At 43.9% G+C, this 16,715-nt stretch overlaps 1 protein-coding gene across 1 annotated transcript in view; it reads left to right on the forward strand.

Annotated features, from left to right (window-relative positions):
- Positions 1–16,473, forward strand: part of plcb3 (phospholipase C, beta 3 (phosphatidylinositol-specific)) — a gene marked incomplete at both ends in the record, with an annotated part of 37,557 nt that extends 21,084 nt beyond the window's left edge. The window contains 32 exons of the mRNA XM_079215957.1: positions 1,931–1,999; positions 3,236–3,373; positions 3,683–3,762; positions 3,855–3,908; positions 4,191–4,263; positions 5,273–5,373; positions 5,574–5,740; positions 6,531–6,677; positions 6,781–6,938; positions 7,640–7,722; positions 7,855–7,939; positions 8,338–8,482; positions 8,700–8,801; positions 8,890–8,963; positions 9,049–9,145; positions 9,334–9,418; positions 9,580–9,704; positions 9,968–10,122; positions 10,217–10,378; positions 10,585–10,684; positions 10,878–10,982; positions 11,238–11,332; positions 11,505–11,640; positions 12,370–12,411; positions 12,585–12,694; positions 12,825–12,934; positions 13,067–13,226; positions 13,712–13,788; positions 14,004–14,093; positions 14,242–14,299; positions 15,981–16,067; positions 16,156–16,473. Of these exons, the coding sequence (XP_079072083.1) occupies positions 1,931–1,999; positions 3,236–3,373; positions 3,683–3,762; positions 3,855–3,908; positions 4,191–4,263; positions 5,273–5,373; positions 5,574–5,740; positions 6,531–6,677; positions 6,781–6,938; positions 7,640–7,722; positions 7,855–7,939; positions 8,338–8,482; positions 8,700–8,801; positions 8,890–8,963; positions 9,049–9,145; positions 9,334–9,418; positions 9,580–9,704; positions 9,968–10,122; positions 10,217–10,378; positions 10,585–10,684; positions 10,878–10,982; positions 11,238–11,332; positions 11,505–11,640; positions 12,370–12,411; positions 12,585–12,694; positions 12,825–12,934; positions 13,067–13,226; positions 13,712–13,788; positions 14,004–14,093; positions 14,242–14,299; positions 15,981–16,067; positions 16,156–16,473 (3,588 nt within the window). The remainder of the gene's footprint in view (positions 1–1,930; positions 2,000–3,235; positions 3,374–3,682; positions 3,763–3,854; positions 3,909–4,190; positions 4,264–5,272; positions 5,374–5,573; positions 5,741–6,530; positions 6,678–6,780; positions 6,939–7,639; positions 7,723–7,854; positions 7,940–8,337; positions 8,483–8,699; positions 8,802–8,889; positions 8,964–9,048; positions 9,146–9,333; positions 9,419–9,579; positions 9,705–9,967; positions 10,123–10,216; positions 10,379–10,584; positions 10,685–10,877; positions 10,983–11,237; positions 11,333–11,504; positions 11,641–12,369; positions 12,412–12,584; positions 12,695–12,824; positions 12,935–13,066; positions 13,227–13,711; positions 13,789–14,003; positions 14,094–14,241; positions 14,300–15,980; positions 16,068–16,155) is intronic.
- Between the last annotated feature and the right edge of the window lie 242 nt (positions 16,474–16,715).

The following is a 16,715-nucleotide window of genomic DNA, read 5'->3' on the forward strand; positions in this document are numbered from 1 at the left end:
TTAATGTGTGCTTCTCCACACTCTCATGCACACACACACCAACACACTCAGTCACACAGACACCCTGTCTTGCTCAACAGGTCAGGATGTTTCACAAGTCGGGACCTGCATGTCGAGGATATGCCTGCCTGTATATTGCTGCGTCTGTGTCATAGTGTGTTTTACATTACTAGCCAGTGAGAAAATGTGAACTGTTACACGCACACACACACAGGCGGCAGACAAAGTTGTAGTCTCATTACCGCGGTCTCCAAGGAGTCGCAATGGCAGAATGAAACCACGGCCTGTGGGAGAGGAGGTGTGTGTGTGTGTGTGTGTGGGGGGGGGGGGTATGTGTGTGTCTGTGTATGACTGCATGCGAAAGTCTGTGCATGCGTGTCGTACAGATCCAGAAGTGGTTTATTCCCCCAGGAAGTAAGTTAATCTCCACAGGCCAATCAGAGGACAAAGTTTGAGACAGAGTTTAATCCGATTGGTCCAACACGTCTGACCTTTTCTTACTCGTGGCCAATCCCAGGGGTGTGGACAGCCAACAGGGAGATGACCTCACAGCCCGACTAAAGGAATGGAGAAGACATGAGTTTCAAGACTTGAATCTCAGGATAGTGACTTCATGAGTTTGTCTTGGCTGTTGTTTTTTGGAAAGGAAGTACGGGGGAGAACGTGGATAAAACGAGGCCGAGGAGAAGAGAGACCTAAACATTTGTTGTTTTCGTTCATTAATGGAACATCTTAAGACGGAGGGGAAATGTAAATAGTGTCCTTCAAATGCACTCGAAGCCTCGATGGGGACAAAGATGAGGAGAAAACAACACCAGAAGAGTGACATGGATGTAGTAAGAACGTTCGGGGAATGAGTGCAGGGCTAAACAAATATTTACAGTGCGTCCTCTGTGTTTATGGCTGGGTTTACGACCACACTCCCCCTCTTGTCCATCCCTCCCATTTTCGTCTCATGCCTCGTCTTCCCTTCCAGACCACGCTGTCCTTCAGGCTTAGGGGGCCGTTCAGTCATCGCTTGCTTTCATGCAGTAGTCTAGTGTCCTTTCTGCTCTGTGCAGTGCATTCATACAGGCCTTATCTGTGTTGCAGTATCAGTCATGCAGGTCTCTTCCTAAGAAGTGTGCGTGTGCGTGTGCGTGTGTGTGTGGCGCACAGAGTTCTCCAAAGGTTCTGTTGCTCTGTTTTCCACGGACACACACACACTTGGAGTGTATATGTCACTGGTTGTGTTTTATGTCTAGAGAAGCAGGGGAATCTGATAAAAGGGGATTTAATGGAAAGGAGGAGAAATGCTGGACTGAGGATGAACTGCCTGTTGCTTCTTACATTAATTGCAAACTTAAGAAATGCTAGCGACTCAGTGGTGCTTTTAAACTAAATGCTGACATCATGTCTTTCCATGTTCACCTTCTTAGTTCCATGTGATGGCATGCTAATATTGTCTACTGAGTGAATTAGTAAAGTAAAGCTCAGCCCAACGAGATTGTCTATACCCCGCCATTTACTTGTTGAACGTTGCACTTCTTCCTGAAGAGGACATGAAAGTTCGGACCACGTGTCATCGCCATCCAGTCTTTTGTTCTAGAGATATTTCACTTAAAACCTCCTAAAAAGGATCACCAATGTCAAGTACATTGTCTCGGAACAGTTACTGTCTGAACATGAGTTTGTGGCTAACCATCCTATGGCTAATGAGATATATTTCAGTCCGGACCAAAGTGGTGGACAGACCAACCAATCAACACGGCCAATCCTAGAACAACACCACAAGTGTGGCCAAAAATAAGATGTATCAAAGGAGAAGAGCCCCTCAACTAATCTCACTGTGTCCCCTTTTTCCCCTCATTCGCTAATATGGATTTATATGGATTAATATGGAATATGGATGTGTCATCGAGTGATTGTCTGACACCTGTCTGTCATTTAGGAGGTGGAGATTCTGGACATCAACACCATCAGGGACACCAGAACTGGGAAATACGCCAAACAACCAAAGGTTAGTAATGTGTGTGTGTGTGTGAGAGAAAGAAGCTGTCGCCTCCTGCTGTTGATGACTTAGTTCTCTGACCAGAAATGTGATGCTCGAGTGTGACTGTCACCGAAAGATGCGTGTGCGTGCTTGTGTGTGTGTGTGTGCGCGTCTCCACTGTATGTGTGTGTGCTTCCGCAAAGGTGAGAGAGCGCTAATGAGCCGGCTGACAGGAAGTGATATAACCGGTGACTGTTGGTGAGGAAGTCGTTGTGTAAGATCCTAGATCTGGCCGAGGGATTAAGATGCGTGTTCTTGTTGAAGCATATGGATATTGCTCTGGTTATGCCCTGATAGAGGTTCTGGTAAACTAACTGTACACTTTCTGCCCAGCACAGACACACAATGTCAGCGCCTAGCTGCTGAACGTAGTGGAGCATTTAGCAGCTGAAGAGTGAGATACTTCCCTCAGGAGTTGAGGAATATTAGTTAATATATTCATTAGGCGCTGAATGTGTAAAAATGCAACCGTTTGTTGAGTTTTCCATACCAACTTCATAAGATGATAATATTTAGATGCTCTATTGTTGGCCAAAACATCTGTTAACTCTTTAAAACCTTTAAACATTTTCACAGTATTTATATCCAGAAGCAATGCTACTATTGATGCTCTGAAAGATCCAGAGAACACCCTGCCAACAGTTTTACGAGGACCATTTCTTTGGCCGATAGAGGTTCCAAAGAAAATAATTTCTTGAGGACTGTGTATCATCTTTAGTCACACGGAATGACTTGTGTCGTTTTTGCCTGATTTTAGTGCTCTGATCCTTCAATGTCTCGCTCGCTGCTTAATAGCAATGCACTGTTTGTATTCTGTACTTTTCTGGATAAACAGTCTTCCAAGTAAATTAATTTAATTGAAAGCGAGACGAGAGAAAGAGGGAGGGAGTGAATGATAATTGAGGGAGAGACATTGAGCGTTAGAGAGTTGGTGGGAGAGAAAGAGTGATCTAAAAAGGAGGAAAGAGTCGTTTGGTTAATTAGATCAGAGTGCTACGCCACATGCATCACATTTACTGTTCTCAGAGAGCTGGGGAGGAGCGGGAAGGGTGGAGAGATTGTGTGTGTGTGTGTGTGTGTGTGTTTGGGTGTTTGTTTGGGTTGTTCACATTCAATGTCTCAAAGAGTATGAAGGTATAAGTGTGTGTGTGTGTGTGTGTGTGTGTGTGTGTGTGTGTGTGTGTGTGTGTGTGTGTGTGTCAGGACGCAAAGCTGCGGGACGTACTGGGCTTCGGTAAGGGCGACAACGTTGAAGGGAAGCTGGTAACCGTCGTCCATGGCAACGATCTTGTCAACATCTCCTTCCTCAACTTCCAGGCCATGCAGAAAGATGCAGCGAAGGTAACCAGGGAAACCGGCGCCGCTGCCATCATCCCGTTGCCTCCTCACTTACTTTTACTTGCCTTTTTAATATTTCTTCCTTCTTTCCTTCCTATCATGCCTTCCTCCTTACCCCCTCCCTGCTTGTTTCAGGACATATGCTGATTGCTCACTTTACGATGTTGACATACAGGCATGTGTGTGTTTAGGAGTTGTAAAGAGGGATTTTTTTTCCTGTGTGTTGTATATAGAAACGATTTCCCTTAGTTTGTACATTCGACAAACCGTCAAACAACCTTGTTTTATCATCTTGTGCCTGTGTGTTTCCAGATTTGGACAGATGAGCTGTTCACTTTGGCCACAAACATACTTTCCCAGAATGCATCACGGCACACTTTCCTCCTCAAAGCGTAAGAAGCTGTGTGCGTCTTATCTTGACATTAGCGAACTGATTTTAGATCATTATTGTGTGTTTTTTAAAGCCTCTCTCTCTCTGTTTCAGGTACACTAAGTTAAAGCTGCAGGTGAATCAGGATGGAAAAATTCCTGTGAAGAAGTGAGAAACCACTTTTTACTCTCTATACAGCGTTTTAAACACCAGTGCACTCCACTTCTGGTTTCCTTTCCTCTTCTCTGTCTCTCTTCCACGTTCTCTCCCCTCGAGTTCAACTCGTCGTTATCAGTTCTAGCTGGTTTTTGGTCCGCCCTGTCATTCATATCAATGTAATCCTTTCACACTCTGCTGTTTCTCTGTTTCATGTGAAGGGTTTGACTCATGATACAAAAAAAATATATTGAGCAGTGACTGTTATCTCTCCAAACTCTCTGTTTCTTTTAGCATTCTCAAGATGTTTTCAGATAAAAAGCGAGTGGAGACGGCTCTGGAGCAGTGCGGCCTCGTCAATAACAGGGTAATCCTCACAGACCACAGGACATGCGAGTGCTTTGTGTGTCGGTTCTTACATGAGATTCGAATCGCTGCAGCTCAGTCCGTCACCCTGTGGTGTTGCACAGCATTCTTTGCATGCCTTTAGCAATGTAAGGAAGGCAAAAAGGGGCTGCAGGCTTTGAATGAACTGTCAACAGAGTTACAGATTTTTAAGATTGTTTTTAAGCTAAAGCATGTTAATTAGTGAGCTTATAACAATGCTGGTAGGCAAGCTAGCTGTTTGCCTCTGTTTCCAGTCTATGTGCTAAGCTAAGCTAACCAGCTGCTGACCCTCATATTTACCACACAGTCATGAGAGTGGTGTCAGTCTTCTCGTCTAACTTTTGACAAGAAAGCAAATGAGCCAATCCACAATTCATCGTTTTATAGAAGCCACGATTACAGAAGTTTAAATATTATAAATCCTGTCTTCATTGATTCTTCCAAACTTCAGAGTCCAACGTTGTCGAATGCTTTGCTTGTGAATGCAGTGCAAGGTACCACAAGTTTGGCAGTTTAAAACTAGGCTTCTTGTGTGTTATTAGTCTGTGCAATCTTTCCCAAAAATCAATTTGGAGTCACAAGACATTTCTTTTTTTGAATAAGGGCCCACTGCACTGTCAGCATGTGTCTGTCTCTCTCGCTCTCTCTCTCTCAGTATTGTTGTACTCTGGTGCCTCCTGCTGGTTGAATAGGGGATCACACAAAGTGGGTGAAGATGGAGGAGAATCTGATCCACAGCTGATAGTGTCATCAGTGTTATATGGTGCTTTAAAAAAACAACCTACATAATTCACAATACTTCATAGTTTGGAATACTTGTGTTAGAAATTCAACAATAAAGCAAGGGTTTCAATATTTTGGATATCGGTAGTGGAGACCAGAATGCATTTTACTGAAACAGTGGCACGTGTGATCCTGCATAATAATATTAATGCAAATTCCATTATTTCTCTTTTTCTTTCCACACAATCCTCACCGTCCTCCTCCAGTCGGAGGGAATAAAGCCAGATGATTTCACGTGGGATGACTTCCATAAGTTTTTCGACAGCCTCTGCCTCCGGCCCGAGATACAAAGCATCTTTGAGGAGAGGTTTGTGACACGTTATAACGCTTTCACAAACCGTGATGTTCTATGATAATGATATGTAAATTCACTTTTGCCAGATCTAAGTTACAACACCCACCCTTCAGTAATGGTGCTCTAGTTATTTGTCTTGGGCTCCCAGTAATGTTCACAACCTGTACCGTCTGAGTGACCATAAATGTAGTAAATGTATCTCTTTGCTCCAGTGGCTCCAAGAGGAAGCCATTCATCTCTTTGGACCAGTTGATGGACTTCATTAACCACAGGCAGCGGGACTCCAGACTGAACGAGGTGCTGTACCCTCCGCTGAAAAAAGAACAGGTCCGACAGATCATGGAGAAATACGAGACCAACGCCAGCCAGCTGGAGAGAGGTTAGCAACTTTGAGTGTGCTTTTTTTCTTCTCTTCACATTCCCGACATTTAGATGCTTATATCCAGAGTATCTTAAAATCTTATATTGTGAATCATAGCTGCTAATATAAATCAGTCTAAGGTTCTTTGGCCTGTTGGTGTGCTCCCCCATGATACACTGATCTTTTTAAGCTGCTGAATCAAAAGTGAGTCCCATTAAAATACTATTAAGAGGTCAGTGGACTTGCAGCTGCATCCTCTTGCAGATTGTATCTGTTTGTCCCAAAGCGAGGTTTATCAGCTGCAGCAGTACTCGTATAATTATAGTTTTATAGGTATGATTGATTTTATCTGGTGTTTTATTGCAGCAGGTTGTCCATTTCTAAAAGGCCCATATCTCTTTCCTTTCATTAAAACACCCTGCATGTGGGAGTCATCTGTGAATCCTCCACGTGTTTTGTTGTGGAAAAACTCTCCAAAACTGGGGGACAAACAGAGCCTGGCTCCCGTGAGCGGCTCTGCTAGGACACCGTTAAGCCAAAATCTGTAAGATTATCCACCATCCAGCCCACAGTGTTCAGAAGGTTGACGTCCGAAAACAGCCTTTTGCTCTTTTGGCCAGTTTACTGCTGGAGCACATGACGTAAATGTAGTAGGGCATCTTCCAGTCCTTGCCGTGAGCAGATGGACGCTGGTCCCACTTTCGAAAACAAGTTTGACCTTTTTTATAGTCCGTAAACACGTCCTCTCTCTCTCTCTCTCTCTCTCTCTCTTTCTCTCTCTCTCTCTCTCTCTGCCTCTCTCTCTCAGACCAGATCAGCTTGCAGGCTTTCAGTCGGTATCTGGAAGGAGAGGAAAACAGCATCGTGCCTCCAGAGAGGCTGGATATCATCGATGACATGAACCAACCACTGTCTCACTACTTTATCAATTCCTCGCACAACACATACCTCACAGGTGAAAGTGCACTCCTCAGATTGAACAAGAAACACGTTCAGCTTGACCGTTAATCTGTTGACTCTAAAACCATCTGTCCCTCCCTTTGTCTGTCTGCCCTCAGTGGGTCAGCTGACCGGTCTGTCGTCAGTGGAGATTTACAGGCAGGTGCTGCTGACTGGCTGTCGCTGTGTGGAGCTGGACTGCTGGAAGGGCCGGCCCCAAGACGAGGAGCCCTACATCACCCACGGGTTCACCATGACCACTGAGATCCCCTTTAAGGTGGTGCTCACTGCCTCGTGGCATTCGATTACTCAGCATTATTCTCCTGACGTCTTTGTGTCCTTTATTTGTGTCACCTTGCTGAGGTTATTGCTCATATACTATTTACTGTGCAGCGTTTTCACAGAGTTTGTCTGTTTTTACACTTTATATATGACTGCCACTCTATAAAAGTGATCCAATACACTGTGCAATATTTTCATGTTTATGGAAGCATTCATATTAAGAGATCCACTGTGTAAATGTACTTTACTGTACTTGTTATGAAGCCGTGACAAGCTGAGACGCTGTTTCTCCTCTTCCGGTTGTTAAAAATATAGAAATTATTAAGGGGTCGTGGTGTGTGTGGACCTCTCAACCTTGGTGCATTTGTGCAGTTTGGTCAGCAAATTCTTTTCAGAAATGCTGAATATGGAGACGCACAAACAGAAGAAATATAAGTCTCCACAGTGCCATTAACTGTTGCCAAAATTAACTGACGCAAAAAATATTTAAGCTCCTATTATCAGAAGCTCGTCTTTGCTTTATAACTGTATGATGAAGGTAAAGTTGTGCTGTGCTTTTTAGAAATAACAACTACTCATAAGCCATCATGAAACACTTGACAATCAGAGGAGATGTTTATTCTACCACATACTTCAAGATTTTATTCAGTATACAGTATGTCCTTTTAAATGTTCTGGTTCTTTCCCTGACTGTAGGAGGTGATTGAGGCGATAGCAGAAAGTGCCTTCAAGACCTCACCGTACCCCCTCATCCTGTCCTTTGAGAACCACGTAGATTCGTAAGTGTGATCAGTCTGTATGAGTGCGTTTGTCAGCACATGGTCAGATCATCCAGTTTGTAGTTTGGTATTTATTTCCAAACCAAAGACTGAAGTGAAGCAGAAACTAACCTGTGTCTCTTAATCTGTCAGGGCTAAGCAGCAGGCCAAAATGGCAGAGTACTGCAGGACCATCTTTGGAGACGCCCTACTCATTGAACCACTAGAGAAATATCCGGTAAGACTGATCCACACACACACACACACACCATTTGATACTCCTTTATATTATTAATTTAAAGTCTGTTTAACTCTAAAATCCATTTTGAGTGATGTCTCACGGGAAAAAATTACCAATATCTTTTGACTGCTGTCATGGTCTTAATCAACATGTAAACCATCAAACTGCTTGTGAGGCACAGATCAGCCCATGAACTTGAACATTTTGTACAAAAACACAACTTGTGATGCATTGCTTTTGACCTCATAAACCTCTCTGTGTTCACAACTTTCAGTGCAATCCTACGATTCTTAAAAAAAAAATAGAACTCCTGCCAAGGGTCACAGTACCACTCTATTTTTTCCAAATGTTCAATTTTGACTGAGTTTACTTGTATGTCTGTCATATGTCTTCAGCTGGTCCCCGGTCAGGCCCTCCCTTCTCCACAGGAGATGCTGGGTAAGATTCTCATCAAAAACAAGAAGAAGCACCAATACCACCGACCCTCGAGTAGCGGCAGCATCAGACGCAGAGAGGAGGAGCCGCTGACGTCCAACCCCGGTGAGTTCAGGCCTCTACCTGCATCTCCTTCAGTGAGAATCTGTAGGTTTACATTGCATTTACGCACTATGACGAGTGTTCGGAGGAACGACACCAGGACTATCTTGGGCCATGATGGCACGTAACCGAAAACAACAGATGATCTACCACGTATATGCTTGAAACAAGGTTAATGTATGCCAGATGAATTGAACGTTAACACTATGGTTTTGTGTAGACTGCCCTCTGACGGACGGCGAGGGAAGCCAGCTCCTTTCTAACGGGGAGGAAAAGCTGGCTGAGAGGATGGTCAAAGACTCTGAGCCTCGCAAATCCATTGGTGAGTTGTAGAAGAAAGCATCCGACGGACATGTGGACTGTAAAGTTGGCCGTTGCGGCGCATAATGTATTTTTAAAACATTGCTTAGGAGGTGACGGGGAAAGCGAGGAGGACGAGGAGGATGAACCGACAACTGAGCTGAAAAAGCCAAACTCTGACGAGGTAAGAGCCATCAGGAACGGGGCCGACGCCGTGTTTGACTGGTTGATAGGCTGATTGATGGATTAGTGCTATCTGCCTCCCGCAGGGTACCGCCAGCAGTGAGGTGAACGCCACAGAGGAGATGTCGACCCTCGTCAACTACATCGAGCCTGTCAAATTCAAGAGCTTCGAGGTGGCAAACAGTAAGTGTGTGTGTGTGTGTGTGAGCCTCGTTAGCTCTAAGCACCTCTCCCATGTAGCTCATTAGGCAGACGGGTCGGCTGTGTGTACTCTCTTGTGGTTAATGACCAGTCTTATCGTACGAACATGCCGCATGCAGATTATCTAAATCAATTTCTTTCCCTCATTTCACTCTCCGTCTGTCCACCAGAGAGGAGGAAGTTCTTTGAAATGTCATCGTTGGTGGAAACAAAAGGCATGGACACCCTGAAGAGCTCCCCCATCGAGTTTGTCGAGTATCCCCGAAAGCTTGTTATCCCTTGAAAACTTCTTTTGAGGAAGTCGTTAATGTGTATACGCATCATCTTTTCTGTGTGTTCAAATGCCTCTTTTGTGCTGATGCGGTGCGCACACACTGGCCACATATCCAGTTTGGCTCTTAACAGTACTCCTCCAGGTACAATAAGAATCAGCTGAGCAGAATCTACCCTAAAGGAACGAGGGTGGACAGCTCCAATTACATGCCTCAGCTCTTCTGGAACGTCGGCTGCCAGATGGTGGCGCTAAACTTCCAGACCCTCGGTGAGTGCGGTTATTTCAGATGCATGTAAGCTCGGCTTATGAAGCACAAAGCATCCACCAAGAAACATAAATACGGTCTTTTAGAATGTAAAGTTTTGCTTCCTGTAACTGGAAGATGCTGTGTCTCTTTAGCCTTATAAATAATTCCAATGTCCAAGTGAAACCTTTATCCCTGTAAACACCAATCTTCCAATCTTTTCTTCCTCTCTCTTATCCCTCTATCCCCCCTTCCCCTTCCTCATCTCTCCATTCCTCTCTACCAGACCTCCCCATGCAGCTGAACATGGGTGTGTTTGAGTACAACGGCCACAGCGGCTACCTGCTGAAACCCGAGTTCATGAGGAGAACGGACAAGCACTTTGACCCTTTCACAGAAAACATAGTGGACGGAATAGTCGCCAATACTGTCAAAATTAAGGTAAGGGAAAAGAAAAAGTGTCACCCTTTTTGGATATTAAAGTTCTTTTTAAGCGTTGTTATTATAAATATATATATAATTTAACATCCGCCAGGTGATCTCAGGCCAGTTTCTGAGCGATAAAAAGGTGGGCGTGTACGTGGAAGTGGACATATTTGGACTTCCTGCTGATACAAAGAGGAAGTACAGAACCAAAACATCCAATGGGAACTCGCTGGACCCCGTGTGGGACGATGAGATGTTTGTGTTTAATAAGGTGCACATACCAGGATTTTAAATGTCTTTCAAATGTGTCTCTCACTATTCATTGTCTGTTGTTTTGTTAACTCTTAAAATCTTTCTAAACTTCTCCTGTGGGATCAACCTCTCTCTCTCTCTCTCTCTCTCTCTCTCTCTGTGTCTCTCTCTCTGTCTCTCTCTCTCTCTCTCTCTCTCTCTCTCTCTATCTCTCTCTCTCTCCAGGTGGTCCTCCCCACACTGGCCTCTCTGAGGATAGCGGTGTTTGAAGAAAACGGCAAGTTTATTGGACACCGGATCCTCCCTGTGTCAGCCGTTAGACCTGGTCAGTTCACACACACACAAACCCCCATAAACACACTCAAGTATTTACAGTTGAGTCTGGTAACCAAACAGATGTACTGCACATCTGCATCCAGTGGAAACATCATTCGTTGAGTCTGCTGTACCTTTTACTGCCCGGCACCAATGCACATGTCGTCATTTCTGTATGTATTTGTTTCTCTCTTCCCTTCTAGGATACCACTACATCAACCTCAAGAATGAGCTGAACCAGCCCCTCCTGCTGCCCTCTCTGCTGGTTTACGCTGAAGCTCAGGACTACATTCCTAATGAACACCAGGGTGAGAACGCACTGGAAATCAAATAAAATTAGCAATCTTAAGGTTAGTCAAACACCTTGACTTGGAATTTGCTCCAAAACTTGTGACTTGACTTGGACTTACATAAAAGACCTCAAACAACTTTGCCACTGGTCCACAATATGTGATTGTACTGTTCTCTATGACCTTAAGGCATGTCATGTCTTGTTTTTGTGTGTGTGTGTGTGTGTGTGTGTGTGTGTGTGTGTGTGTGTGTGTGTGTGTGTGTATTCTCAGAGTACGCAGAGGCTCTGACCAACCCCATTAAGCACATCAGTCAGTTGCATAAGAGAGAGACGCAGCTGGCTGCTCTCATAGAGGACAACAGTGAGGTAAGACACATCTGTGTGCTGAACAGGAACAACTCACTAAAAACAAAACATATTGCTTTGCAGGGAGGTCAGAACCCATTTTTAAACATCTGTACCCGAGTTTGTCAGTAGTGAGTCACTAACTGTGACAGATTGTGGACTCTCAACTCATCATCCTGTTAATTTCCCCCAGCACGTCCCCAACCAGCTCAAAGAGGGAGAGACCAAGAGGGAATGTGAAGTCATTCCAGGACTCCCCTCCCCCTTCCACACTCTCCCCCCATGGTCATTGGAGGAAGCCCCTGACATCATCAAATTACCTGCACCGGGTAGAGACCTCTCTAAATCCTACAAACATGTCGTCTCAATGTCTACGTGTAACATATGCAAATACACACACCTGTCATGTATCTGCACACATATAAAGGGAGTTATGCTAATGTAACATTCATGATTGATGCCTTTTAATTTACCACCATCATTTTGTTTAGGTTATTTTTTGCATATACTAGTTAATTTACTCTGACGGCGCAGAAAAAAGGTCCCCTGCACCTGCATTAGGACGGGGGGGTTGCTAGTTTTGGTTGGGAAGCATTTAAGCAGTCTAAATGTTGATGCAGTCTATCTACCTCTGTGTATCTGCATCAGCCTGCTGCAAGGAGCTGTATTAGTGTGTATTCTAACGGTAGCCAATGTAATATTCCATGCGTATTCACTGCACAAATATTCATTGTAGTCCATTTACAAGATCTTTTTACTCGACTGTGGGGAAACTTCAATTGTTTCCACTGTGTGGTGAAAACCATGCATCTCTCACGATGTCAACTTGCCATGAATTAAAATGCAAGCATTTTTAGAACTAAACATTTCTTCCATGTATGAGAACTATCATCTTTTCAACGTAAGATGATAATTAAATACCCTAGCCATGCACACTGTTTTGTTTTTGTGTCTGATTGATTTTCCCCATCATCCATTTCACACATACTGTCTCTGTGTGCTTCTCCTCCTGTGTTTCCTTTGTGTTTGTGATCGCGCACGTGTGTTCGTGCGTGTAGCTCAAAGTCCAAAGGAAGACCTCATTGCCACTGTTCTGGCAGGTAAGGTCACTCCAGCACATTCATTCTCACACAGGAACTAGTGAAGTAATGTGTCTGTCGCACTGAGCTTAAGTTGGACAGGCCAGGAGCTCGCTAGTGGCTAGCAGGATTCACACTGAATGATGTGACGATATCATGATGGCCGTAATTTTATTATTCCGTTTGTTTCTCAGACATCCAGGCTCAGTCCATAGAGGAGCTGAAGCAGCAGAAGAGCTATCTGAAGCTGCTCAAGAAACAGAGCAAAGAAGTCAAAGAGCTGCGTAAGAAACACCTGAAGAAGGTACACTCACAGACTTGAAACTTTGAATTCATATTTTCATCCATGTATATATTTAATTCTTCACTCCAAGTGTTGGATTTTTTTCAGCTCAGGACCGCTCATCTACATTTGGCTTGTGTGTGTTTTGTAGGTGTGGAATCTGAGTAAGGAGCAGAAGAGTCAGAGTAGCCAACTTCAATCTGACAGCCAGAGGAGACACAGCCAGATGGTGAAGCACCTCAAACGGAGCATCAAGAAAAAGTAGGGATGGATGTATGGGGCGTAGGGAACAGTGTGGGGGTAGGGGGGGAGAAAAGCACACGGTAACATTTCTCATAAAGATGGATGGAACTAAACCGGGCGACTTGACCTGAGCTCATTGTGTTTGTTCAGCGAGCCCCATGAGCCGGTGGAGCGCGAGCTGACGGCGTTGGATCAGGAGCTTGAGAAGGAGACGGTCAAGCGGAGGGAGTGGCAGATGGAAGGGCTGCTGAAGCTCCGACAACAGCTCTACGCACTGGAGAGAGAGACCCAACATACACACCTGCCCGAGGTACGATTGTGTTGTTTTAGGTTTATTCACATGAAGATTGTGTGCACCTCAATAGGTTGTTGGTCCATTTGTTGTGGAGATGCTAGGATGTGTTTAATTTCACCTGGCCAGGGACTGCAGGTGGACATTAGCTTGTAGCTAAGTCTCGTACAAAGCATTTCTTCTCTTTCTGAAGATTAACATATTTTAGTTTATGGTCCCTGATGTAAATATATTTGATAAACAAAAACTTAACTTAAACGTACTAAGCAACACATGAACACATCTATGTATGAAAAGTGTCAATTCACTCACAACTTCGCACACTTATGCATACCCAAGGTGAGTCACTTGGAATAACACCGCATCCTTCCCCTGAATTCTTAAACATGCACACTCGCTCGCACACACAGTTCATCATCAGCTGACCTCGTAGAAACGTGGCTCTTCTGTACATCTGCACAGTTATCCGCTGACAGGTCGTCGTCTGGTGCCGTGTCTTTCAGGCCTTGCAGAAGTTAAAGGAGACGGCCCAGGAATGCCAAGCAGCTCAGCTGAAGAAGCTCAAGGAGACGTGCGAAAAGTAAGTGCAGTCGTTTCACCTTGCGAGGCAAATGAGAAGAGATGGGACAGAACTTAGTTTTTTGCCATAATGCCATTAAAGTGCCGTTTTTTTTTTTTACCACCATGTGATTTAGATTTCTGGATGTTGGACTTGCCACAATCGTCAAGGTTGTTTTTAATAACATTCACAATAATGTAAAGGTTGTGTACAATATTGTGTCATTGTGTTTGCAGGGAGAAGAAAGAGCTCCAGAAGATCCTGGACAGGAAGCGACAAAACAGCATCTGCGAAGCCAAGCTTCGCGACAAAGACAAGGCCGAAACGTAATAGGCTTGTCTGAAATTCAAGATGTTTGTTGGATATTTTGGTTGGACCGTATTTGGGTTCACACTTCTCGTGTCTCTAATCTCTTTTTTTTTCTTCTTTAATTTCCCCACTCTTTCCTCCTCATCTTCTTATCTCTCTCTGTAGGGAACTGAATGAGATCAACAGAAAGCATATTCAAGATTCTGTCTCCCTCATCCGCGGGGTAAGTACCCACATAGGCACACAAGCACACATTCTTATCACCAACCGTCCTTAAGGGCGGTCGTTGAGATACTTTATAGTACATAGAGTACAAGAGTGGAGTAAAGTTGATGACAATGGCAGAAAAAAAAACAGTCATCAACTTTACTCTTATTACACGTTATCTTCCTTTCTCCCTCATTCGTCTATTTTTTTTGCCGTCCCTCCTTCCTTAAAACCTCTTAACGTTCTGCCGTCCCGCGGGCGTATTTTACTGTACATTCTACTGTACACTGTCAACCCATATATTTATGGAAACCTACGATTCTTGCGATTCCAGCAGTGTAACCCGTTTCAAGATCAGACCACCACAGCAGCTACAAACAAGACTTTTGTCAGACAACAACAAACAAACGAACGATAGCAAAATCCAGCCAACTCATCGATGACGCCTCATATTGATCCATACATCCATAACATTCCAACAAAAACGCCGTTGTTACGTCGTAAAGGTCCAATAAAAATAAATCCCATAAAAGATTTAGTCCAAAACACGTGATTACATCCATAAATATCCACCAACTGGCGTTGCATCATTTCATTGCAGCTGGAAGTTATGAACAAAAGCAGTTTTGCTTTCAGCAGGAAGTCATGTTTGCATGAGAGCACAGCTACAAACTCGGTATCAAATGACGGCCGAAATCTAAGCTTTCTATTGGATCCCCACTTGAACCAATAGGAGCTTCATGTCCTGACTGACAGGCTACATTACCCAACCAGAAGCTACGTTGAAGCTCAGGCTCTGTTTTCTTACGTGGCTCAAGCCTGTCACGTCGTACAGCTCAGATGACAGGCGTTTCGTACAGCCAATGACATTCCCTAAACAACGAGTACCAGGGAGGGGGGGGGGGGGGGGGGGGGGCAAATAATCCCAACAGCCTTCAATTTGATGAGAAGAGACAGCTGCTGATAGAGCTTCAGTCTGTCGTTGAATTAGCATACAAATGCATTTATACTTGATTTTCTCTGTGTCAGCAATACTGGTTGTATATATGAATAGTACCTCTATAAGTTTGCAAGACTATAAGCCTTTTTAATAGGTTTATATAATATTTATCATGAATATTTTCAATCTCAATATGGAAAAACGCCTAGACATTTCATTAGAAAAACATGTGTAAAATATTAATTTTCTGTGATATTGTTATCAACTTTTTACTTATACTAGAAAAGGCTTCAGGCTATGGTCCCATTGTGTTTTCCAGTCCATAAGTCACATTTATAGTCATCTACAGGCATCTATTTACAAAGAAATGTTCAGGCGGAAATAAAAACCTTATACTTTAGTGTGGTCAAACTCATATAACTCAGTGTCAGCAGCACTTAAAGTGATTCTGACTAGTGAGGGGAAAAAAGCTTCAGATTGTTACCTTACCAAGACCATGCATTTACTCTACATAGTTCAAGTACAGCTTGCAATTTACTTTGGGTATACCTGGATAGGCGTTTTTTGTCAAATTTTACAGGAATGTTAAGAGGTTAAATATAAATATATATATATTTTACTGGTTTCTCCTAAAATCCCCTTTAACACATTACTTTTCATCCCATATCTCCTTTTTCCTACCCCTGCATTCCCCCCACCCCTGCCTGTCACTCCTCAAATCTCCCTCCCTCCCCCTTCCTCTTCTCTCACACCCCAGCTGGAGGAGGCTCAGACCAGGAGACAAGACAAGCTGATGCAGAAGCAGCGGGAGGTGCTGCAACAAATAGATGACGAACTTCCACAGGTGAGTAAAAGCACATGGACTCACGCGCGTACATCGGAGTCGCTTGAATATGGTTTGTTTTTATATTTGCCTGGCATTTCTCCTGCAGCTCCATTCTAAGTTGGAAGAGGAACTAGAGCTGGAGTATCAGCAACTACCGGAGGAAATCTGCCAGCACCTTCAGTTGGAGCTCAAGAGCAAAGGTCTCCGAAAGGACGCCCTGTTCTCGCCTCTGTGCAACCACAACAGCCCGAGCCTCAGCTCCGACTCGGGCCCGCCCTCCAACTGCTCCACGCCCTCTTACCCGTCAACGCCCAATCGGATCACCTGGAACAGGAGCATGGACAATAGCACAGCGTCATTGGCCGAATCCACTTCCTCGTCCACCACTCCCGTCCTGTCGGAGACGGAGATGTCCTTCAGTTGAAATTATTACTTGTAAAAAAGAAAACACAATACATTCAAGTGGGGTCTATAATGATTATAATGTGGGATAGTAATGATATTAATTATTTACTAATTTTTTTCCTTTTTTTTATTATTACAGACTGTTTTTTTTCCTTGTCGACAGAGCTATATTATTTTTTATTTAGCTGTTTTTATCAGATGCACATCATGACTTTTGTTGGAAGATTTCGTAAGAATCGTAACCAAACTTTTTGAATTTTT

The sequence above is a fragment of the Taurulus bubalis genome (assembly GCF_910589615.1).
Source record: "Taurulus bubalis genome assembly, chromosome: 3".
NCBI classification, from domain to species: Eukaryota; Metazoa; Chordata; class Actinopteri; order Perciformes; family Cottidae; genus Taurulus; species Taurulus bubalis.